At 42.4% G+C, this 23,141-nt stretch overlaps 1 protein-coding gene across 1 annotated transcript; it reads left to right on the top strand.

Annotated features, from left to right (window-relative positions):
* The first annotated feature begins 4,367 nt into the window (after positions 1–4,367).
* tmem240a (transmembrane protein 240a) lies at positions 4,368–22,911 on the top strand. Its single transcript, XM_073470663.1, has 4 exons — positions 4,368–4,424; positions 4,805–4,911; positions 10,290–10,498; positions 22,757–22,911. Exons 1-4 carry the CDS (start codon positions 4,368–4,370, stop codon positions 22,909–22,911), a joined length of 528 nt encoding a protein of 175 aa, XP_073326764.1.
* Positions 22,912–23,141: the final 230 nt, after the last annotated feature.

Genomic DNA, 23,141 nt, shown 5'->3' with positions numbered 1-23,141 from the left:
AAGGAGGGATGGGTCAAACTGCAGAGGCGATTAAAAAAGAGATTCTATTGGGCTGATGGTAGCAGCAGTTTTATTCAATGAAAACAAGGCGTATGTATCCAGCTATCTATCTATCTATCTATCTATCTATCTATCTATCTATCTATCCGTCTGTCCGTCTGTCTGTCTATCTGTCTGCCTGTCTGTCTATCTATCTATCTATCTATCTATCTATCTATCTATCTATCTATCTATCTATCTATCTATCTATCTATCTATCTATCTGTCTATCTATCAATCTATCTATCTATGTATCTGATAATTATGACAAGCTAAAAGGCTCTGAGTCATTTCATATAGCAGACTGTGACTCAGGACAAAGTAGGAGGCTGAGTTACGATCTTGAAAGAAATTTTGCTTCTGAAAATCCCTCCACCTCCTGCTCTCCTCGACTCTTAGAAAATCTACTCACCACCACCAACTCCTTCTGATGACTCCACACAGTTGGTGAAAATAATGTGGGGGAGGAGTGGGCTGAGAAGCAATAAACAGGATGTTTGCAATGTAAAAAGACCAGCAGACACACTGAGACAAAAAAACACAGCCTCGAGACAGAAAACTGCATCAGAGAACAGAAGGAAGCAGTAATACAATTTAATAACCTAAAAGTAGAAACATTATACAGAATCGTACCACAGCAGCTGGCATAAAAGAAACAGGGCATACATCTGCAGATGTTAGTTGGTATGTGGTTAACTATAGACCTCAGTGAGTGATGACACCGTGTGTGCACAGATGTAATGGCCTGAAGGCTATCTGAGCATTTGTTCATGTGAAGCAATCAGCGTCAGTAACCTGAGTGGGAAAGAAGAGCAGTCAGCCAGGCATGGACAACAAATCATTTATACTATATCTGAGTACATGTGCAGTATGCTTGTGCGTGTTGGTATGTGAGTAAGTCCAACATCAAATCATTACGCTATAGGAAAATAGTACATGATGTCAAAGAAAGTCCGTTTTAGCTCATTTCACAATGTTTTATTTAAGGAACGTTAGGCCGCTGCTTTTCCCGTGCTAGTATCCAATATAAGGAAATGTCATGGTACAGTAAGAGATCCTTTTAATTATGAAAACCAGATTTTGCACAACCAACAAACCGCTGAACTGTGCTGCATATTTGATAACAGCTGATACATTAAGGTTTACAGCTGTGATCAGGTGGAATAAGTTCCCTCCCAGTTTTACAATTATTTACCAAATATCACAGTTTTCAGTAAATGTTGGGATGTTAACACAGGAGATAGACAAAATTAGTGTAGGTACACATGAAAGGAGACTTTAATTGGGCAGTTCGCCTAATTTTCTGGCCCATTGGTATCAAGCCATGTAGATAGTGTTGAATCCATGTATTTAATTTTTCCAGATATTTGCACCTGAAACATCAGCTGCCAACTACATAGACTGGAGGTGAATGAAATGTGTTAAAAATGTGAACAACAGCAATGTATATTTCCAGAAACAGGGTCATTTGATTCCTGAGGCCCTTGGCTCTGAGGCTTGTTAATAATAATTTTACTGTTTTTAAAGGAGACATATTATGCTCATTTTCAGGATCATCTTCTTATTTTAGGTTACTACTAGAATAGGTTAACATGCTTTAAAACAAAACAAAAAAAAAACACTTCAGTTTTCTCATACTGTCCAGTGCTGCAGCTCTGTATTCCCCCTCCGTCTGAAACACTCTGCTTTAGCTCCTGTCTCTTTAAGGGCCCCCGTCATGAATACCCAGTCTGCTCTGATTGGTCAGCACACACATGCTTGAACCAGCACCACTGACACCAACAGAGCAGCTGTGCTAAATCAATTTGTACATGCCAAACTAGCCGCTAGGCATTAATTATGCAAATGTGTGACTCTGTGACCTTTTTAACTTTCAAGATATTTTACATGCACAAGAACCTATAACACACTGCAGCAAAGTAACACTCTGTCCTTTACTGTCGGTTGCTTTGTTAGTCTTTGTTAGAAGTGTATGGCTGAACACTTTTAGAGATGATAAATGCTCTTAACACTCGTTCATCTTTGAGTTTGTAGCTGCACTCATGATTGTGATGCACAGGTTTCAAGTTCTTTTACCATTAAATGTTTACATTACCCCCACTCTACCCCCTGTAGCTTTTAATTAGAGCCTTCTACACTGGTGCCCAGCTTGGGTGCAGCCTTCACTGGGGGAGGTCGAAAATTAAGTAACACTAGCAGCGTGCCTGTGGGTGACGACAGCAGATGTTTTCAAGTCAGTGCCAGCAAACACCACCTTATGTAGAATAACATGAGACTGGTTATTGATAGTTTTTACACCATGTTTCTATTTTAGTTGTTTGTATAACATGCATGTAAAATGTTGTGGCTTTTACAATAATTCAGAAAATGTACTCCAGCTGGTAAATGCAGGCATGTAGTTGCTCTCCATGGTGCTGAAACAGTGTTTGCTGTTCATTCTATGGATTACCACATTAAAAAAGATTTCTCTTTCAGCTCACTGTTACAGTGCCTACTGAGAGTGATTGGTTGGGTTACTGGATACGTTTGATCTTGACATTTCTACCCAGGTTTGACTGGTTTTACCAGATGGCTAGGTCTGAATAAATAATGGTTTTGTGAAGCTACATGTTTGTAGTGTCCAGATGTTTTACCTGACACGTTCACATCAGATCAGTTGCAGGGGGGCTGCCCATGTTTGAAAAAAATGCTGCGAAAGAGCCATCTTGGATGCCCCTATGGTAACATTACATTATAAATTGCCCTTTAGGTTCCAGTGGACTCTTCACTATAAACATATCACGACCTCCTGCGCACTGGTGCTCATTGTTTAAATTTTTTGTGGAAGTACCAATAGTCATCCCTACAGTATTGTTGCAGTATTAAAATTAAGGTATTTGGTCAACCAGTATCGTGATATTTGATTTTGTCGTCCAGTCCTAGCATTTATGAAAACGGCTACGTTTGATTTGATTTCAAAATATTGAGACATACATCGTGTATCGCGATATAACCTACAAATACTGCGATATTTTTTGAAAGCCATATCGCCCAGCCCTAGAAAGAACCCACCAGAGTTTTATTCCAAAGAAAAGGCTTTGGATGAAGAATTTGTATGTTTTTTTTCATTTATTTATCTATTTTTTATATTTTTTCTCAGACACTCACTTTGAACATTAAACATGCCGGATTGTTGGAGTAGAAACAGAAAGAATGGCGCAGAAGGAGGAACCGAGGAGCTGCAATGTATGTGTGTGTGTGTGTCCAAGTGGCGGTATAGAGGGTTAAAAAGGGGTTAAGCCTCTAGAGGAAAAAGGAGGTTAAACCATCATCATGAAGAGTGCCATTCTTGAAGCCGCTCAGTGCATCTGCAGGTATCCACTATAAATAATGAGCCTATAGGCTGATGCCATAAAGGCAGTTTGCAGATCTCCCCTCTCATACCGCCCACTATACTCTCTCTCTCTCTCTCTCTCTCTCTCTCTCTCTCTCTCTCTCTCGCTCACACACGCGCGCGCACAGACGCATGCGCGCGCACACGCACAAGAGGTGGGAGTGGATGCTCGTGTAGCTGCTGGAAGCCAGGATGGGATAATCATGCGTGTCTGGCTCCGGGCGTTGATGCAGCTGCCGTTGCGGGATCCGGACTGGACTCGGGGCGCAGGGTGGGTCTAGTTCCCGACTGGAGCTATCTGGACCTCATGTCGATGTTATCAAGCATTCCGAGAAAGACGAGGGCGATGGCCGTGAGAGGAGCTGTCGGTGCAGCTCTCTGAGACGTCCCGGCCGACTGAAATCGAGCGTTTTCGCCGATGGAGGAGAGAATTCGCCGGTGTTGAAGCGCAGCCGCGGTTTGGAATAACTTGGAAAAGAGGAGGAGGAGAGGATACCCATTAGAGGATACCAAGGGAGCCCTTCACCTGCTTTTCTTTATGATTTTTTTCCAAACTGGGATAGAGATAGAAACCTCACCTGGGAGAACGGATCACTTTTGCATCGGTAATTAGGAGAGGACTGCCTCCTTGGAGCGAGCGGCAGCCGCATCCGACCGACCGGGGAGGGGGGGGGGGATACTTGGATGGAGAGAGGGCGCAGTGAGGGCTGAGAGAGCGGGCTTTGCCGTGTGTGTGCGTGTGTGTGTGTGTGTGTGTGTGTGAGTGTGTGAGTGTGTGTGTGTAGGAGGGGACGGAGGGAGACCGGGCAGTTTGAAGGGACGGGGAGCCAGGAGCGGCGCGGCGGCTCCATGAGCGGCTCCTGCCGGGACAGAGCGCCCAGAGCCCAGCCGGAGCGTCTCCACCGCCGCGGGTAGAAGCCCGGGCTACAGGACGGCGGCCAGTTTGGAAGTTTTGATGCATATGATCACAACCACCATGATTTTTATGATTCTTGGTGCTTCAGTTGTAATGGTAAGACATCTTCACCTCCCTCAGCCACAATAAGCTGCATTAGGCTAATATTTGATCAGATTGTCACAAATGTCCCTGAATGTAGCACATTTTTGCGAGGGACTGCCTCACACAGCAGGGCCTATCAATGACATGTGGAAGTAGGTTAGCCTACCTATAATTACCTGCTGTCATAAATAAATAATCCAAGTCCGTTTCGAGGCAAGAGTCCCCCCTCTTAGAATCGGGAGGATCTGCCAAGGCTGTTTCCTCTGCTCCTTAATGAGCCATGTTGTTGTTATTTATCCTGACATGATGATGAGAACAATCCCCCGCTGTCTGCAGGAATAGCCTAGCCTATTGCTTGACATGTCCCAGCTGACTTGCATGGTTCTTTGCAGGCGATAGCCTGTTTAATGGACATGAACGCACTACTGGATCGCTTTCACAACTACATCTTACCGCATCTACGAGGGGAGGACCGCGTCTGTCACTGCAACTGTGGAAGGTAAATGCCATCACCCTCGCACAATATCTGGGATAAACATGGTGCTGTGTGTTTTTTCTCCCTCCTCTAGCCCCGTCAATTCTTAATTGCTGAAGAGGCCTCGAAGATTTTGTGGCGGTGAAGCCCCCGCAGAGCCGCGCTGCTACCAGCTGCTGTCTGCTGGTTTCATACACGCGTTTATATCGTCGGCTCGGACACAAAACACGATGACACGTTCGGTCGCGGTGTGTTTTTTTTTTTTCTTTCTCTTTTCTCCACACATCCGCCGCCAGGGTTTCGTCTTTTGCTGCATGTACGAAGGTGTGCGTCGGAGCCATAAATAGGTAATGAACTATGAGCGATATGAGGCCGTTTGAAAACAATCTGAGCATCAAGTGCGCTGCGCGATCCACGCAGGCCTGCACGGCCGAGGCGAGCATCTAACACACCGCCGGGCCAATTATGAACATATGAGTGTTGAAGTGAAGTGGTTATGGCTTGAGGAGGGCTGTGGAGCTGGCTCATCTCAGCCTACCTGCTGTGTGCTGTCACGGTGAGAGGAAGCTTGAAGTGGGGGGTGGGGGGTGGGGGGCTGGAGGACAGCAGCAAGACACTCATTAATAAATTAATTCGGATATAATCAGCTTTATTATGCGTTTTCCACCAGCAGTAAGCATGTAATACAGCAGGATGTGGGCTGTGTGAATGAGCAGAGACACAAGTGGGCCTCTGTGTGTGTGTGTGTGTGTGTGTGTGTGTTTTCATGGTCTGAAGTGCCTGAGGGTATGGCAACAGTGTTGGAGCAAGATTTAAAGTAAGAGTCCTGTTATCCAATAGATGCACACCTATATATTGTCCTCATATTAGATCCTGGTTGACTCATGTCCTGCAGGCAACCCACAGCTACTGTACAGCCACCAGGACACATAAGTGTTACAGGAATGCTTGTTGCTGCAAGCCGAACAGATGCACATTGAAAGCAAACAGCAGTGTGTACTGTGCATACTGCAGTGAGGGGGTTGATACAAGCAGTTCATTAGCAGCATTAAGAGGCCAGTTCCACTGTGTGTGTGTTTTAAATCCAGAAATGGGTCATCATCAGGTGCTGTGAGATCGTGCTTGTCAGTGAGGGATATAATCCTGAGACAAAGTTTTGGAGAGGCTCCCCCCCATCCCCCCCCCCCCCCCCCCCACACACACACACACACACACACACACACACACACGCCAACGGACGTGAGGTGATATGGACTAATTGAGACAAAACATATGTTCAGAGACAGGATTGGTGATGAAGCGATGTACCACTTGTGTCATTTTTGTTACTGCGAAAAAGGGGTTTGGTTGTGAATACCAGCAGGATTTTTTAGAAAACAGACTTATATCAGCAACAATAAAGGAGAAGTCCACCCAAAAATTGAAATTTAGTTATAATCTACTCCCCCCCATGTGGATGGAAAGTCCAGTGAAGTTGCATACATTCACAAACATCACAAAACATGTCTGGAGCTTCACAGCAAAACAGTGTTGCAGCTTTCTCCTAAACAAGTGAAGTAGATGGGGACTTGTATTAAAACGTAAAAAAACGACTCGTCCAGGGTGATCCAAGTCTCAAGAAGCCTGGAAATCTCAAACTGATTTGAGAAGTCGTTGTTTACAGCCTTTATAAAACTGAAATCTTCATTGTAGCTGCTAAGCTAAAAGCATCAGCACGCACCGAATCTGAAGTGGGTGCAGGAGATCGACTGGCGTTGAGGGTGTTAATTATATCCTTTTCAAATCAATTTGGGATTTCAGGGCTTCCGAAGACTTAGATTATGCCGGACGAGCTGTATGGAGCCATTTTGCGTAGTTTTTCAGCTGTTTTGTTACATTTTAAAGCAAGTCCTCATCTGCTTCAGTTGTTGAGGAGAATGCTGCAACCTTGTTTTGCTGTGAAGATCCAGAAATATTTTGTGGACTACAAAACATCCCCAGACTTTCCATTGGCATTGGGGTGTGTAGATGATGACTACATTTTCATTTTTGGGTAAGCTTGTCCTTTAAAGGTCCATTTCTTAAGATAGTTGTTGGTTAAGTCTCATCGCTAACCTTCAAATAATGATGCTTTGGTTTAGTGGCCGGCCCGACCTGCCAACCCAAAGCACCTGTATCACGACTTGGGAAACCCAAAGTGTTGGTATTTGCCAAGTTGGGAATGAGACTCAACCGACAACTATCTTACAAAGTAGACGTTTAAGCAGTGATTTCTATATTTATAATGCCAAAATGATATTTTTCCCTCCATTGTAAGTATTTGTCAATGCATAGGCACTGATGAAACAGTGAAACTTCAAACCACAGTCAGACCTCACGTTACAGGACCCACAATGCCTTTCACTGACCTGGAAACACCCCCTGAATGAGAGTCAGTGTCTGTTTTCGCATAAACAGAAGAAACACAGGAAACATGGATAAACAGAGCAAAACCTGAGCTCCACTCGCCCGTCCTTCCATCCGTGAGGCATGGAGGTGTCGTGACGCCCACAGCGCTCACCTTATCAGCCTCGAGGACACAGCCAGTGTCATTTTATTTGGCAGCCTCTGTGCTCTGATTTTGGATGTAGTTGTAGCTTCTCTGACGGGCCGAAGCCTGGCCTACAATAACTGCCTCCATGGCAGAGGAGGAGATCGGAGGAAGTGGAGCTGTGTGTGCTGCTGGGCGCACCCTGCTTATCGGTGTCATGTTGTTGTGGGAGGCTGGAGGGTAGCTGGCCTAAGATGATCTAAATTTGCAAATTGTGGCGTTTTTAAACTACAATCTTACAGAAATACTCAATTGTTTTTCATTTTCATACCAGAAGAGAAGACACATACAGTATGATGTACAGGGGGCAGCTGAACAGGACTCACTGAGTTTACAGGAATAGAGACAGTATTAAATAAATCTTTATTTTATTTACAGGCATATGGCCAAAAGCCTCCTTCAGGGAAGTGAAAGAAACCTGGAGGAAGATTTTGGCTTGTCATATAGCTTTGTTTTTTTAAAGAAAATATTTTGGTGTTAATGGATCTCAGAGGCTGAATGGCTCGAGTCAGTGAGGTCCAACAGGGGGTTTGATCCCCCATGTGGCGCCACTACTTCCTCAGTAAGATACTTAAGCAGCTAATCTGCACGATCTGTTTTTTTCCCCCTACATATTCAGGACTAAGTGCTGTGGTGTTTCCGCACTGCACCTCCCAGAGATCACCTGTCAATCGGTCGGCATGGGTGGATTTTCTGTTGATGAAGTTCTGTAGGTGGGGAGTCTTTCTTTGTCCAGAACTGCTCAGCGTACTCACTTCTCCCTCAATTTACACCACACAAGTACAACTTCCAGTTCACTTCCAGTGCATTGTAGTGGTAAACACCCAGTACACACTGGGTATTAAAGGGATGGTTCACCCCAGAATTAAAAACACATTTTCCCCCTTTACCAGAAGATATTTTTATCCATCGAGTGTTTTGGTGTGATTTGCCGAGTTTTGGAGATTTCAGCCATAGATATGTCTGCCTTCTCTTCAATATAATGGAACTAGATGGCACTCAGCTTGTGGTGCTCAAAGTGCCAAAATAATACATTTAAAAAACTCAACAGCAATGTCTCTTTCCAGAAATGTAAAGAGATGTAAACATTCATGGTGTCCTTCTCGGCTTAACTGTAACTTTAGCTATCTTAGTCAGCTTAGCTTGCCTCACGACCATGAGTAGATACACACTTCCCTCCGCGCTGTGATACATTTGGCGGGTGTAGTTCGGTAGAAAGAAAATAGTTCCTTCATCAAACTGCTTACAACAAGGTCTGTGTGCCTATCTTGAATAACCAGGTCATCGTTTCTGGAAAGAGACTTGCTGTCGAGTTTTTTCAATGCATTTTTTGGTGCTTCAACCACCACAAGCCGAATGCCATCTAATTTAATTATATTCATGAGAAGGCAGACATCTCTCTGGCCAATATCCCTAAAGCTTGGCAACTCACACCAGAGCAATCTAGATGGATAAGTAGGACAGGAAAGAGGAGGAATTTGTATTTTTGATTTTTGGGTGAACTGTCCCTTTCACTAATGAAATGTAATGTCAATAAGAGATAGAGATGAGCAATGCAGACATTTATTTTAACATGTAGGCAGCCTGTGTTGCAAACTGGGGGTGTGTAGTTTCAAAGATACTATCACTCGTTTTTTGGAGCTTGAGCCATACTAGAGACTGAAAGTCGTGATATCGCCGTCTCTGCTGCCTCAATTGTGACTATTCCTTCTTTTAAATCAGCCTCCTGCACATCTTTCAAACATATAGAAGTGCAGCAATAAATTGCCAGAGTATTCTTCGTAAGAGTCTTAATGGCCTTTAAAACCTGCATCAGTCCAAACGTGTTATCAGTATTAAGTCCCAGAGTGTGCGAGCAGAGGTGTGTGTCTCTACTCACTTCCAGCAGTTAAATCTCTCAGCTCCCACTGTGTTCCCGTACAGTGTTTGTCAGACAGCTGCCTGTGTTGTTAGATTGGAATAAGTCTTTGTTCACTTTCAGGAGGGCCAGTAATACCAGTATGAACAATGTGGAAATGTGGATGTATGGGACTGGATGATTGTTGATCAGTAGCGTCAAGAGCTGATGTACTGAGCTACACTATGTGGTGTTACCATGCAGAGTGATGTATTCACTGATCTACTACAACTAATTAGTTGTCTTTAAATTGGCTGTCTCTCAGCGTAACATTTCAATATGTTTTCACCACAGCTCTTCTTTCTACTCCTGTGAGGTGTGAGCACCTGGTTAGCAGCAATCACACACCCTGTGGATTTGTGGGAAAACAATTAAAATTGGATTTATATTGAGTCCTTTCATGTCTCCAACACTTGGAAGAAATTTAAAGAGACTTTCTACTCAGAACCTGTTTGGATCGAGAATAACTTTCCAAAAGACGTGGAGAAGTCCATTTTGACAAAATGAATGCTAGTTATATGATAACTCAAGACCTTGCACACTCGGTGAAATATAATCTAGCCAGAAAGGTTTTTACCAAGCAGGTATGACCATTACCTGTTAGTATATTGTATTATGCCTTGCTAAAGGGCACCTTAACAGTCATCAGTGAAAGAGGTAGTGGAGTGTTGCTTATTATACAAGTCTGTCTTCTTAAACTTGCCTAAAGTGCAGCCTGGGGACACCCAAGAGTCCTTGAGAGGGATTCAGGGGGTGTCCAGCAAAGTGCGGATTAGTGCAATTTGATTAAAATTTAGACAGAAATCTCTGGACATCATCCGAGGTAGAATATCCACATATAGGATAGACAGGTTTATATATAGGACTCTGGGATTATTTGTTGGTTTCTGTGTATCTAACACTTCCATCATCTTCCCCTGTCTGTCCTCGCCCCAGGCATCATGTCCACTATGTAATCCCATACGATGGGGACCATTCCTTGGTGGACTCATCAGAGAACTACTTTGTGAGTGACAGTGTGACCAAGCAGGAGATGGACTTGATGCTGGGGTTGCTGCTTGGCTTCTGCATCAGCTGGCTGCTGCTGTGGCTGGACGGAGTGCTACACTGTGCCGTCAGGGCCTGGAGGGCGAGCCGGTACTACGGTAAGATTGACACTATCCGCTGGTCTGCTGCTGAGCAATCCCTAAAATATCATAAAAGTCTATTTCTGGTCGCTTCCATTGTGTGTGGTGACGTGTGGATGCAGGAAATAACAGGTCACAGCGTGGAACAGGAACAAACACTTAAATAATCTTAATTTTGACAGGTGAAATAATAAAAATATCTGTAATTTAAAGCGGGATCTCGGCAGCAAATGCTATGAGCAAAATTCTCTAAATATATGTATCTGTATCTAACCACCATGTGTCTGCATGTGCAAGAGCTTGCCAGGTTAACACAGCAGTTGGTGGAGCTCTGGTTAATGACCTTCCCCCCATTGCTTGGCCCATTTTTGGCTCCAGTCATCGTTTTTTTTTCTCGGTTTACTGCGACCTCTTGGAAAATCACAGCTAAACCTTCCAACTGTGTGATGAGTCAGATGTCGCCTATCAGTTGATATAAAACTATATTTAAAATCGCTGACTTCTTTTTTGGACAGCGAGGATGCCTTGAACCTTTTTGCACTAATAATCCTCTTAATTTGTTTTCAGGAAACAGCAGCAGTCTAATGCTAATGTAATAGCACCATCATTAAGTGTCATTACTATGTCCTGCATATATTAAAACTCATTATATATGACAAATTCATTTAATCAGTCAACAAAAAATCAAGCCTTAATGAGAACTGCGATACTATAGACTGTCAGTAAGAGAAGTGTGATAACACAGACGTGATTGTAACTATCATTTTATACAAATTCAGGATAGAGATAAAGGTTAACATATTCAAAAATCAAAGGGGCTCTATGTAAAGATTTGTAGCAATTTACATGTATAAATCAATGTTTTATTGGCCATATGTGAGCAGATTGTAACCTGGCGGGAAAAATTAGACCTTTCCCGTCTCTCTCGGTTGCCTATAAAAGCCTGTGGACGATCTGTTTCAGTTGTTTAAAGCTGCTGGACTGTGGATTTCTTTGTGAAGGACTGATCTGATTTTCCATGACAGTCCAAAGGATGTAACTTTATGTACGTTCTCAAGTAGCTCGCCTCAGTGAAATCACTGAAATGGAGTCCTCTAACATAAACTAACGACCTTCCAGTACAACACAGAAGTTCCACAGAGCCCCTTTTACCAAAATTATAAACAGAATGTGAAGAAATAAAAGGTTTGACGTCATGTCAAAGACGTCCAGTGCTGTGTTGGAGAGATGTCTGCTAAAGTTAGCATGCTAACCAGCTAGCCCCAGCCTATCCTTTCTTGTAATACCACTCCGAGCTCCCACTCTGGATCGCTAGCTGCACAGCTAGCTGAGCTGACTAGCTAACTGCAGCTACATTTAGTAGCAGCAGGTATTTCCTATATGTTTGGAGTAAGAATCTAAGAGGCGGCCAATTCTTACATATTGCACCTTTAAAAGAACACTTTTATAGATTGGTCTCTGTTGTTTCTTCCACAAACAGCTCATTCACAGTTAAGATACTTTTGATGATACACAGCAGTGTAATCACTACATGCGATGCTCTAGCAGGTCTTTCAGTGTTAGCCTGTTAGCTAAAATGTTGTGTTATCACTGATCCACACAGAAAGGTTTATGTCCTTGCAACAGCTGATGTCAGACAACATTGCTTCTCAGCATGTTTGGTTAAATCCCTTTTCAGCAACGGTTTGAATTAAATATCAAACGTTTAGTGTTTCAAGCCAAAGCCTGACAGAGCACCCTCTGCTTACTGTAGCTTCTGTGCACCATTGTGCGAAGTTAAACCTTTAATGGTCTCATTGGGGACACTGCAAGAGCAAAATAGCAAAGCAATGCAGTGAAGTGAAGTGAAATAGAATATTAATAGGAATAGAAATAATGCAGATGATGCGGACCCAGATTAACACTTGCGTGAGTCAACCTCAAGGGGAAGACTACAAAAACAGCTTTGCAGGGTACAAGTTGGCTTACGGGCAAAATAGCAATCCCCTCAGTTTAAATACGTGATCATAGCATCCATGGCTTCATAACTTACTTTTTTTGTTGGCTATAGGCTACAAATGTTTGAAATTTTGACTTTTAGCTAAGCATGACTGAACGTTAGTGTGAAAACAGACAACATTTAGCATTTCTGAGGTGGTATTACTGTCACAAAAACAAAACTATCGCCTTACATTTTCCTCAGAAAAACTACTACTAACAACACAGGACAAAAAATGAGCTTATTCATTCATTAAGTCTTGAATGGAGATGTGAAAGCAGATAGAAATGGTGCCAGGCTGCCAGCCTGACTACATTGCCAGTCAGCCTTCATTTTCCCAGGAGATTTCATGGTGGAGGACAAATTGGCAATGAATAGTTAAAGCAAATATCTTTATCTCTTTTGTCTATTCCCTGTTTAATAAAGAATTTTTCTATTGCGCTTTTCAAAAAAACAAACAAAAAACACATTACAATGTAATTTACAGGGAAAGATAACACTGTATTATTAAAATAGTGAAATTGTGAAACAGAATTGATAAAATTAAATATAAATGAAATTTAAAAAGGGGACTACTGAAGATAAAATAAGTTTGAGTAAGGATTTAACATAGAACACTAATTTTGCAAGCCTGAGATCCTCTGGCATGGATCTGTACTGCTGAGGGGCCAGAACAGTAAACACCGGTCTCCCATGGTGATGAGGAGAGACGCGGGACTCACTTGAAGGTCCTGAAAGAGGATCTCAAGCAGCAATCAGGCTCTCTTGGGGTTAACAAATCACACAAATAAGCTGACTTAAAACCTTAAAAATCAATTCTACAATTGACAGGCAGTCTCTGAAGGGAAACAAGGATTTGTGGTCACTTGTCTTGGCGAGAATGATTAGCACTGGGAGCACTGTTCTGAATTAACTGTAGTTAGTTGATATTTCTCCTGCTAAGAACACAAGTGCGTCACAACAATCAAGCCTGGAGGAGATACAAGCATGAATGACCTTCTCAAAGGCTGCAAAGAAAAGAAAAAAAATCTTGTCTTAGTAACGTGGCCCAGTTAAATGAAACACATCACTTGAACTAATGACTAGACCTGTGATTATGGGCTTCTGCCTTCATGTTTGTTGACAAGCTAACCAGACAACACATGTGATCATTCATAACACTAGTACAGGGATTAGGAGAGATTAGTGTTAGGATCTCTGACTCCATAAAATGTTTAGACAATCATATCTTATTATAAGAGACATGACACAATCAGGGTTACATCTATAACACTAAAAATGTTAAGCCCTAACGGAGCCCAGTTGGGCTATTTTTCAAGCACCTAACATATAAGTGAAATATATAGTTTGGTACTTGAGAAATTTTAAATGGCACAGGTGCCAAAATGTGCCAGAATGTGCCAAAATGGCACATTTGGAGATTCTGCCTGAGTACTTTGTTCTCAAAGCTCTCTCATTTTGTTCTGATTCACTTAATTAGCATAACAGTTGGCAGAGGTATTGTTCAGATGTTTCGTGAGAGATTTGGAGCTGCAGCTGCATCATTCCTCAAGGATATTCATTCTAAAATTGTAATTTAAAAAAGAAATCTTTCATTTATGCTGTGTGCCAACCTAATTTACTCAGACCCGGTGACATATAATTATACTTACACATCTGAACAAATATTTCAAGTGTTCCCTTTATTATGATACCTTGATTATTCAAATAGACCTTGTTGTTGCAGAGATAAATTCTGTTAATTATCGAGCAGAATCACAAAATAGAGGCTAGTTCTTAAAAACACTTGGGTCAGCTATGATATACCCCAAGAAGGTCATTTAATGAGAGTAATCAGGGACCCAGGATAGACCCTTGGGGGACTCCTCAAAAGGCCCATCAACCTCAATAGAAGAAAAATAACTTTTGACTTAGGTCTTAATAATAACTTTAAAAATGGCTCTGTTCTATTCAAGGGTACCAGTGAGCCAAGATAGTGTGACAGTAATCCATCAGGTACAATACCACGACAATGAAGCCTAGTCCATGTTTTTTTAAAACATAGCTTTTTCTGTGTTTTGGCCTTTCGTCCACACACAAGCTGTGTGTTAAGTCAACGGAAATGGAAACTTTGGAAAACCTACGCTATACCTACCCACTATATTGATGAACAGAGGCGTCAGAATGCAATACAGAGGTCATTGCTTAATAATCCAACATTCCCATGAAATTCAACCATCAGACCTCTTTACATGCTGTATGTACCCCTTCAGTAATTGTTTTTTTTTTTTTACTTTTGATGTGGATCCGAATAAAGGGAAATTCTTCTCACTTTCTTTAACACTTCAAGATCGGGTGTTTTTTCAGATTTTTGTTAATTTCTCAGGGAATAATGGATCTTGATAATTAGGTGGCTGGTATCTATGAGTGAGTCCAATTTGATGTTGATCTGGTGATCTTAAATGATGGTTAAGCAGTTATGGGTGGTTTAGAATTTAGAGTGGTACAGGACTATCGAGTTTGACATTGGATTAGGCTTGATTGAATTAAAGGAGACTCTTGGTGCGCTCTACTTATTATATTTTAGTTTGAACTGAGATTTGATTGGACAGGATTTTTTTTTAAGAACCAAGGATGAAAACTGGGCCAGAAACCAGTTCACCTATTCAGCCATCAGTCATTTTATTATTTACACCTGTGCTTTTCCTACTGTGACATGTCAAAATGTCTTTCATGAAATTTTAGGGCCTTTCACACCCACACAGGTGTTTCCAATGAGTATTGCTGATTAGACATCCCCTCTGGTTGAAGGTGGGCACAGCTATACCACATTTAATATGATGTCACCAGACTTTATAAATTAAAAATAATAGCCTCTCTCCATTTGCCTGTGCTACTTGCTATGTAGAGGCAGTGGTGGCAGTAATCTTTTCACAGCTTTTAAGTGTTGGCAGAGCCGGCACAGTACTGTTTCTACTTGAATTCATCCAAACAAGCCACCTGAAATATGTATGTATTCATCTGTATTATTTACGAAGCTGTTGGTATCGTTGCTGCTTTGTTTTCCTGCTGCACAGAGCTGTTGATACAAATATGTACCATTTGCAAGCCTAATTGAGACGGAGTAGAAGCCACACCTTACCAGCACAAACTGTGCTGATCAAGATTTCTAAAACTGTTGTTAAATTCATACTTGAACTCATCATTTACAGCTCTGACGGTGTACTTAAGTTTGAGTCATATGCAGGTTTTAAGAATCCCATCTGTAACTTTCACACCTCAAATCAGCTTAAAATTGATGCCACCTTCCTTGCGATTAGCCCTTATATAATGCCAGCAAAAATGAGGATTTAGTCAGGAATAGCCATGGACCAAAAGACAAGATGAGACGTACGGCGTTAGGAGAGGAGATTGAAGCCAGGGAACATGTATTATCAGGTGGGATGAGCCAAACATGTAGCTTGGGAGTGTGTCACCGCTGCATGCTGCTCGTGCAAAGTTCATCACAGGCTTGGGCGCAAACCCAAACTGCAATGCCCCTACATAACAAGACGGAAAATCACTTACAAGTCTAGACCTTGAGTAGACATAAGATCAATTCCACATCAAGGTAAGGTTTTATAAACAACTACTTACACATCCTGCATTTCTGCTGAAGTCATACTTAGCATCAGACTTGACTGTAAGTCTGTTTTATAAATGAGGCCCCTGGTTTTGCAGCACACCCAGTGATAACGGTCTATGTGTCCCATCCAACAAAGCTAACAGGAATCAGGAGGATATTATTCAAGCTCACACAGTCTTGGATCATCCAAAACAATTAAAATCACATGTGCAGGGTTACCAAGGCCTTTTTAACTACTAACGATATTACTTCTGTCTCAGGAGAAGCCGTGTGCCCCAGAAATGTCCAGTCATTGAGAACAGTTTAACTTCTCACTGGTTGAGTGGTTAGCGCTGTCACATCACTGGAAGAGGGTCCTGGTGTGAACTCCAGCCCTGTAGCTCTGTCTGCATGGATATTCTGCTTTGGTCCAAAGACAGTTGAGGTGAAATGAAACTCAATATTACATTCATAGAAGACAAAAATTAGGAAGATGTGGGAATATATTAAGAAATTATAAATTTACAGCGACTAAACATGATGTGTAAAATGTGGATTATATATCTAAGTGCAGAGTCACAGTCTACACTGAAGATAAGACATTAATTAACTCCAAGCTTAAAGGTTCAATATATAAGAATTAATGTTCAAAACATTCAAAAATGTACTAAAACTTTCAACAGAGTGTAGGAAGAGAAGAGAAATAACGATGTTGATGTGAAATCGAAGACGTCTATTTACCATGCTAACCAGTTAGCCCTGGGCCTGTGCAGCCAGCGGTCCAAAGCACCAACACTCCCCTGGTAGTCGGGCTAGCTGCACAGCTAAGTGAGCTATCAAGCTAACAGTAGCCACAGTCATACATGTTTAAAGAGAATACAGTCAGCAGCAGTTGGCAGGTACTAGTATGAAGGCCAATTCTTACGTGTTGCACCTTTTTAAAAATTGCTGTCTAACGAGAAAATTGAGCCAAGTTGCCAAACTTGTTTCAAACAAGCATTGGTTTCGTGTGGCACCAATACGATATGAATACACATACTGCAGTAAGACTGGTTCAAACCAGGCTCGAGGACCAGAGATTGAGAAATGACTTCACTCCCACCATCTGCTGTGCTTTGGTGAAAGCTGCATTCCCACATACCATGTGTTTAAATCCAACTGAGTGTGATAGTTTCTCCTCAATTTCCTGCGTCCTGTCAATGCTCTCTCTGAAATATTTGTGAAATTTCTCTTACCATCTCCTCCTGACAGATGAAGGATGCATGTTACTTTAGCGAGAGTAGAGCAATGCGGCAGACGTAATGAGGCAGAACATGTGGCGTACAGTTCACCAACAATGTTTGCCATGCCTGGTTGTGCAGACACGAGCAAAGGAAAAATAAAAGGCTTTCAGTGACGCTCAAGCTAAGCAGCTATTAGAAACACGTGTGAAATCATGACATGGCAGCATGAAATCCCCCATAGTCTGGCGCTTTGCTGAAGACAGCACAGACGATTCATCTCCGCGCGCTGGCAAGATGCTTCGCTGATGAGCCGAGCATTAGCATCCGGGATTACAGTGTTTTAGTTTCTCACGATCATGGCGCTTTTGCAGGCTTTTCCACCCGAGCCAGGATCAAACTCCACGGGGAGACACTAACGAAGTTTTTTTACATCCATTTGGCACAAATTAGCTAAATTTAGATATACTGAATATTGCAGCGGAAGGATTTGGAGGTTGAATATTCTCTCTGCTCTCTACAACGCTCAGTGTCGGGGCAGGCCTGTGTTTGTGGAGATGGCCTGGATCCTCACTTTTAAGGATAAAGTAGGTGATGTGTGACCTGGATACTTGGACCGGCACGGAAAAGCTCCTCAGGCAGGATGGGGAAGATTCAAGAAACAATAAAAGGATGATGGTTGATATGAAAAGTTTAAATCAGACTAATGACGGCTTTTAGGAGAGAAAGTATCATGTGGATTTAAATTTTTTGTGTGTTTTAGGAGCTGCTACATTAAACAAAGGGCTTGAATTGTTCGAGCCTTGCTTAGCTGAGAGGTGTGGATGATTCTGCAGCAGCAAGTACAACAACGCTGTGTTCTCCAGTGCATTAGTACAACAGTGTAAAATACATCATCATAGGAAAAAAACACCCAGAGAGCAGGGAGCATCCATATTCATTAGCAGCAGTTATAGAGTGGGGGATATAGGCTTCTTCTTTTGTACTGGGAGGGAATGCCCCTCGCTTCACAGTGTGTGTGTGTGTGTGTGTGTGTGTCGACTGTGACGTTGATGCTAGGTCAGACTCGTTTAGCCTCCCCGATATGAGGAGTGAAGGTGAGGCTGACAGAGCGGGGATGGGTGTGTGTGTGTGTGTGTGTGTGTGTGTGTGTGTGTGTGTGTGTGTGTGTTATGGGTGCAGGATGGAGATGCTGTCACATCCCCCACCCCCACTTACACACACACACACACACACACACACATACACACACTCTCTCCTCCAGAGCTATAAATAGAATGAGAGAGAGCAGCTGGAATGGCAAGTGAGAAACACACACACACACACACACACACACACACACACACACACACATACGCACGAACAGTGCATTGAGATGCACATTGATTCCCATTGCTTTTTTCCCCTCCTCCTAATTCTATCTCTAGCTCCTCCTCCTCCCCTCCCTCTTCACTTATTGAATCTACTCCTGGCCATTTCCTTTACAATGCTTCCTGCTGCAACTACTTTTTTTTTTTCTTATCGTTGATGTGCTGTGAATATCTGATACCAGAGTCTTTTTTTTTTTTTTTGCAAGAGAAACACAAAAAAATGAAGAAAATTGTGCCATGGTGTTCAGCATTAACCCTTCTCTCCTCTAAAAGATATAACTTAACAATTGTGCCTTCACCTGCCATTTCCTGCATTGTATTATATTGTCTCCACCTCCACCTCCACCTCCATCCCCATCTCCATCTACATCCTTTTATTCAAATAAGAGAAACCTGTCTTCGTTGCCCCTTTTCCTTTGGATACCCTTCAGAGCAGTCCTTGTGGACAGCATACCCATTCACAGCTATAAATAACTCACTCTCTCTCCCTCCTCACCTCCCCTCCATCCAACACCTCACCCCACCCCCAACTACACCACCACCACCGCCACAACCGCCACCCCTCCTCCTCTCCTCGCTCATCCTCTAGCAGGGCCATTTGCTTCTGGGTTTTGCTGTCTGGGGCTCTCCCCTCCTTCTTCCTCTCTCGGCTGTCTCTGTGGACCTCGCTCCGCCTCGCCGGCTCCAGTTTATAACCTGACAAGCACAAATGTCTGCTCCACCATTCCCCTCCTCACGTTTTACATCTCGCATTCATGAAACCCCACTTTGTATCCAGACGGTCACTGATTTCTCGACGGGTCAGCCAAGTGTTCTGTATGTGCCTCGTGGTGGCTCCTAATTGGTCAGAAACAGAAAAATGATGGTTCAACCTTCATCTCACCTGTAAAATATTTTTTGACTGTAGATAAATGAGGCAAGGATACATGTCACATGTGTACCAGCCGAACACAAATGTAAAGAATCAAGGGCAACGCCACGGTGCACTTGAAGAGATTGATGCCGTTCACCATCCTCATCCAATATTTTCCATGTCCCAATCTTTTATCTCGTCTCTGTCACTCTGCCCTCACAGTAAAAAGCTCACCCCTACTTCCCAGAATTAAACGTTGTTGCAGCCATGATGAAGCCGGTGGCTAAAAGACATATTAAACGCCACAGCTGCCGATGCTGGAGCTAATAACTCACTTTTATGCTGCACACCGTAGAGACACAAAAACCTTACAGCATGGGATTCTGGCCCATTTCTTTTAGTTTAACTCTCCCATCTTTCCAAAATACTAAATGTTGCATGAGAGATTTGATTTTGAGATGCATTTCACTCAAAATTGTATTTATGTTGGAGTAGATAGGAAGAATTTAGACCATCAACTGTGCTCTGAAAACTAGCATGACAATAAAAGGGATCATATCAGAGAGAGACAAAATGTCAAGTCAAACTCAGTCCTGCTAAATCCATACATACAATATTAGAGGAGAAAATGAGAGTCAAAGTGGACTCATTGACATTAACAGGGAAAAGGACAGTTGACAGCACAGGGATCAGTCCTCTGTGTCGCTGGTTGTTATGTCTTGTCTGCCTCTAACTGGATTTAGAGGCAGAAAGCCAGGCTAAGAGGGATTTTACACCATTGTGTGTCTTGATCTCATGAGTGTGCCGTCGAGCTGTGTCATCTCTGAAAGCCTGCATTCAGTTGTCTTCGCTCATGTCTGCACGGCTACAAAAGCAACACTGTTGGTTACCAAAAAGCCACATATACAGTTATTGTTACACTTTATAATGTATGCTTTCGAATGGAAGTAAAGTAGGGGAGCAGAGAATGAAATAATTTTGCGACATGTTTGTATTATGTACTGTCTGTTGCATTACTGATGTAGAGGTGTTTTCTTATTTTCCTTTTTCGTGTGTTTAAAATGATCACACTCATGACCAAGTTATCTAAGGCACATAAAGTAAGATGTAGTCTTAACTTCCCCAGTTAAATTCTGGGTGGGACCTTTACTGCATGCCATCGTTACCATCTCAACATGACTGTCATTTCCCTTCAACTCCACGTTTCCTGTCTCTCCCTTCTGTCAACTGTCAACAAAGGCAAAATGCCCAAAAAATTAGCTTAAAGTTGCAATATGTAAGAATTGGCCACCTGTTGAATTCATACTCCAAACAAATATGGGGCAGTAGATCACTACAGTGATGCTGCTAACTGTAGCTGCTGTTAGCTCGTTAGCTCAGTTAGCCATGTAGCTAGTGGTCCTATTAGCTGACCTGAGTATGACCAGACTGAGAACTCGGAGCAGTGGAGGACTGTTGGTGTCTGGCGTCTTTGACACAACGCCAAAACTGATATTTCTTCACATTCTCTTGATAATTTTTGATTTTTTTTTTAATGTTTTAACGTACAATTCTAACACATTACACCTTTAAAAACTGCTTAGACTCACTTTGGTGCCCGTTATTCAGGGCGGTAGCTAACCAGTATGCTACAGCCTTAGACAGTATATCACCCATCGCTTTGTGTGTGTGTGTGTGTGAGTGTGATGTGATTTAAAGATGACCTCAGATGTCATATTTGATTAATAAAATAAAATAAATATTGTATATTATATATCGCCAGCAATTTGTTTACAGGTACCTGCTTTCTAGGTGCCAGTGCTTGCATTGTTTGTCATTTCTATGAGCAGATATCTGCATATAAATACAGAATCTGTAGGCAAAGGACAAGACTGTTATCATAATCATTCTGGTGTCTGTAGTGCATTTGTAGTCTAAAAAGTATCAATTAGTATCAAGTATCAATCACGCTTGAGCAGGATTTGGTTGCATGCGGTTGTAATCATACCATGTGGAGAGCCAAAGAGGTGGAAGCCATCGACCATAGTCACATGGCAGCCATTGTCCTTTGACATCACACTCAAGGTGGAAAGCTCGGATGCTGGGATTATGTTGTGCTGCTGTTTTCTAGGTTGCAAGTCATATAAACATGGGGAATCTGACACATTTATATCACTTCACCGCATCCCGATCAATCAGTAACTGAAAAGATGATGGATAGTGAAAATCTGAGGGGGACTTAGTGCCTTCAAGGTAAAACAAAATATTTTTTAACCCATTAGCTAACATTAGCAGTCAACCACTTCAAAGCTATTATTAATGTTTAATTAAATCCAGTATGTTTCACTTCCTTAATAGGCTTAAATGAATATGTCCAAGATGTGCGTTGCTGTGCTTTGATATTTTTTAAATCATTTAAAGATTTTGTTTCGTGAAGTCTAAAACTATCAAAAAATAATGCGAGCTAGGAAGTGGTTAAAGGTTAACGATAACTGTTGTTTAATAAAAGAAATTGGGTTATCAATTATGTCGTTTTATTTTGAAATATGGCCGATATCCCTCTCGATTATTTAGCTGCTTATCAATCAGGAAGTGGTGAAATCATAAAAGTCTGTCAGATTCCCTTCATTTATTGGACTTAGAACCTGGAACACTGCAGTACAACATTCGAGCTTCCCACATGATGTCAAAGGAAAATGGCCGCCCTGTGAATATGGTCTATTGGCCGAAATGCAATCTCAGAACCCAAAGGCTATTTACTGTGAAATAATCCGATTATAAATGTCAGCGCCCCAAGCTGCCAATCGCACTATAAACAATGACCAACACACAGAAGAGGAAGTCTTGGCCTGGATATATGTTATCCCCATATCCACTGGCTATGACAGAACTCCCGAAACACTGGCCATTGCCTTGAGAGGCTAAATCATTGTCAGCTGATGGCATATGGGTTCCAAGTTGCTTTGTTTGTAACATTTATATAAAGAGTCACTTTTAAATACATGAAAGAGATAAAATAGTATTATAAAAGGCTACTGTTTGTTATTTTTAAACAAAACTTTGCAAAAAAGAGAATTACTCTCAAAAGCTGAGAACAGGACAGTTTGCAGTATATTTTTCACTCTAGGCTCATAATTTGCATTAGAACAAATTCAAGTTCGTGTCCATTAAGGTGTTATTGCATCCATCAGAGGTGGATACAGACCAGCAAGTAGTATTTAAGAAAAGGCCAATATAAGCTGTTGGTCACACACTAACACCTGCCCCTGTTGCTTCTCGTCTCCTTCCTCCAGATACCCCGTCCTGGTCATGGCTGCCGCAGTTCTGCAACCTTCGAGACCTCCGTCGCCGAGCCCAGCTCAGACAGCTGGAAGACTCCAGCGGCAACATGGTCCACATCAAGCAGAAGCTCTACCACAACGGCCACCCCAGTCCCCGTCACCTCTGACTCTAAAAAACAAAAAAACAACAAAAAAATACCCTAGACCCCCTCCCCTAAAACCCCTTCCCCTCTCCTCTCCAAAACCCCTTGATCCCCCTTCCCAAAACTGCCCCTTGGCCAACTGTTGCCTCAGAGACCCTGGAAAACTGCCCTCCCACTGTTCATAACATGGCCCCCTAAAACCCCCACGACAGGACTTTCTTATGACTAAACCCGGCCCCTGTCAGCACTAAAAA

This window comes from Pagrus major, chromosome 7 (assembly GCF_040436345.1).
Source record: "Pagrus major chromosome 7, Pma_NU_1.0".
NCBI classification, from domain to species: domain Eukaryota; kingdom Metazoa; phylum Chordata; class Actinopteri; order Spariformes; family Sparidae; genus Pagrus; species Pagrus major.
The sequence above is the reverse complement of the archived record's forward strand: the minus strand, read 5'-3'. Positions and strand labels throughout refer to the sequence as shown.

Excerpts from the sequence above, each read along its gene's own strand:
- tmem240a (XM_073470663.1), top strand. The coding sequence starts at position 4,368 with ATGCATATGATCACAACCACCATGATTTTTATGATTCTTGGTGCTTCA. Across the intron at positions 4,425-4,804 it reads TTGGTGCTTCAGTTGTAATG|GCGATAGCCTGTTTAATGGA; the intron begins GTAAGACATCTT and ends GGTTCTTTGCAG. Across the intron at positions 10,499-22,756 it reads GAGGGCGAGCCGGTACTACG|ATACCCCGTCCTGGTCATGG; the intron begins GTAAGATTGACA and ends TCCTTCCTCCAG.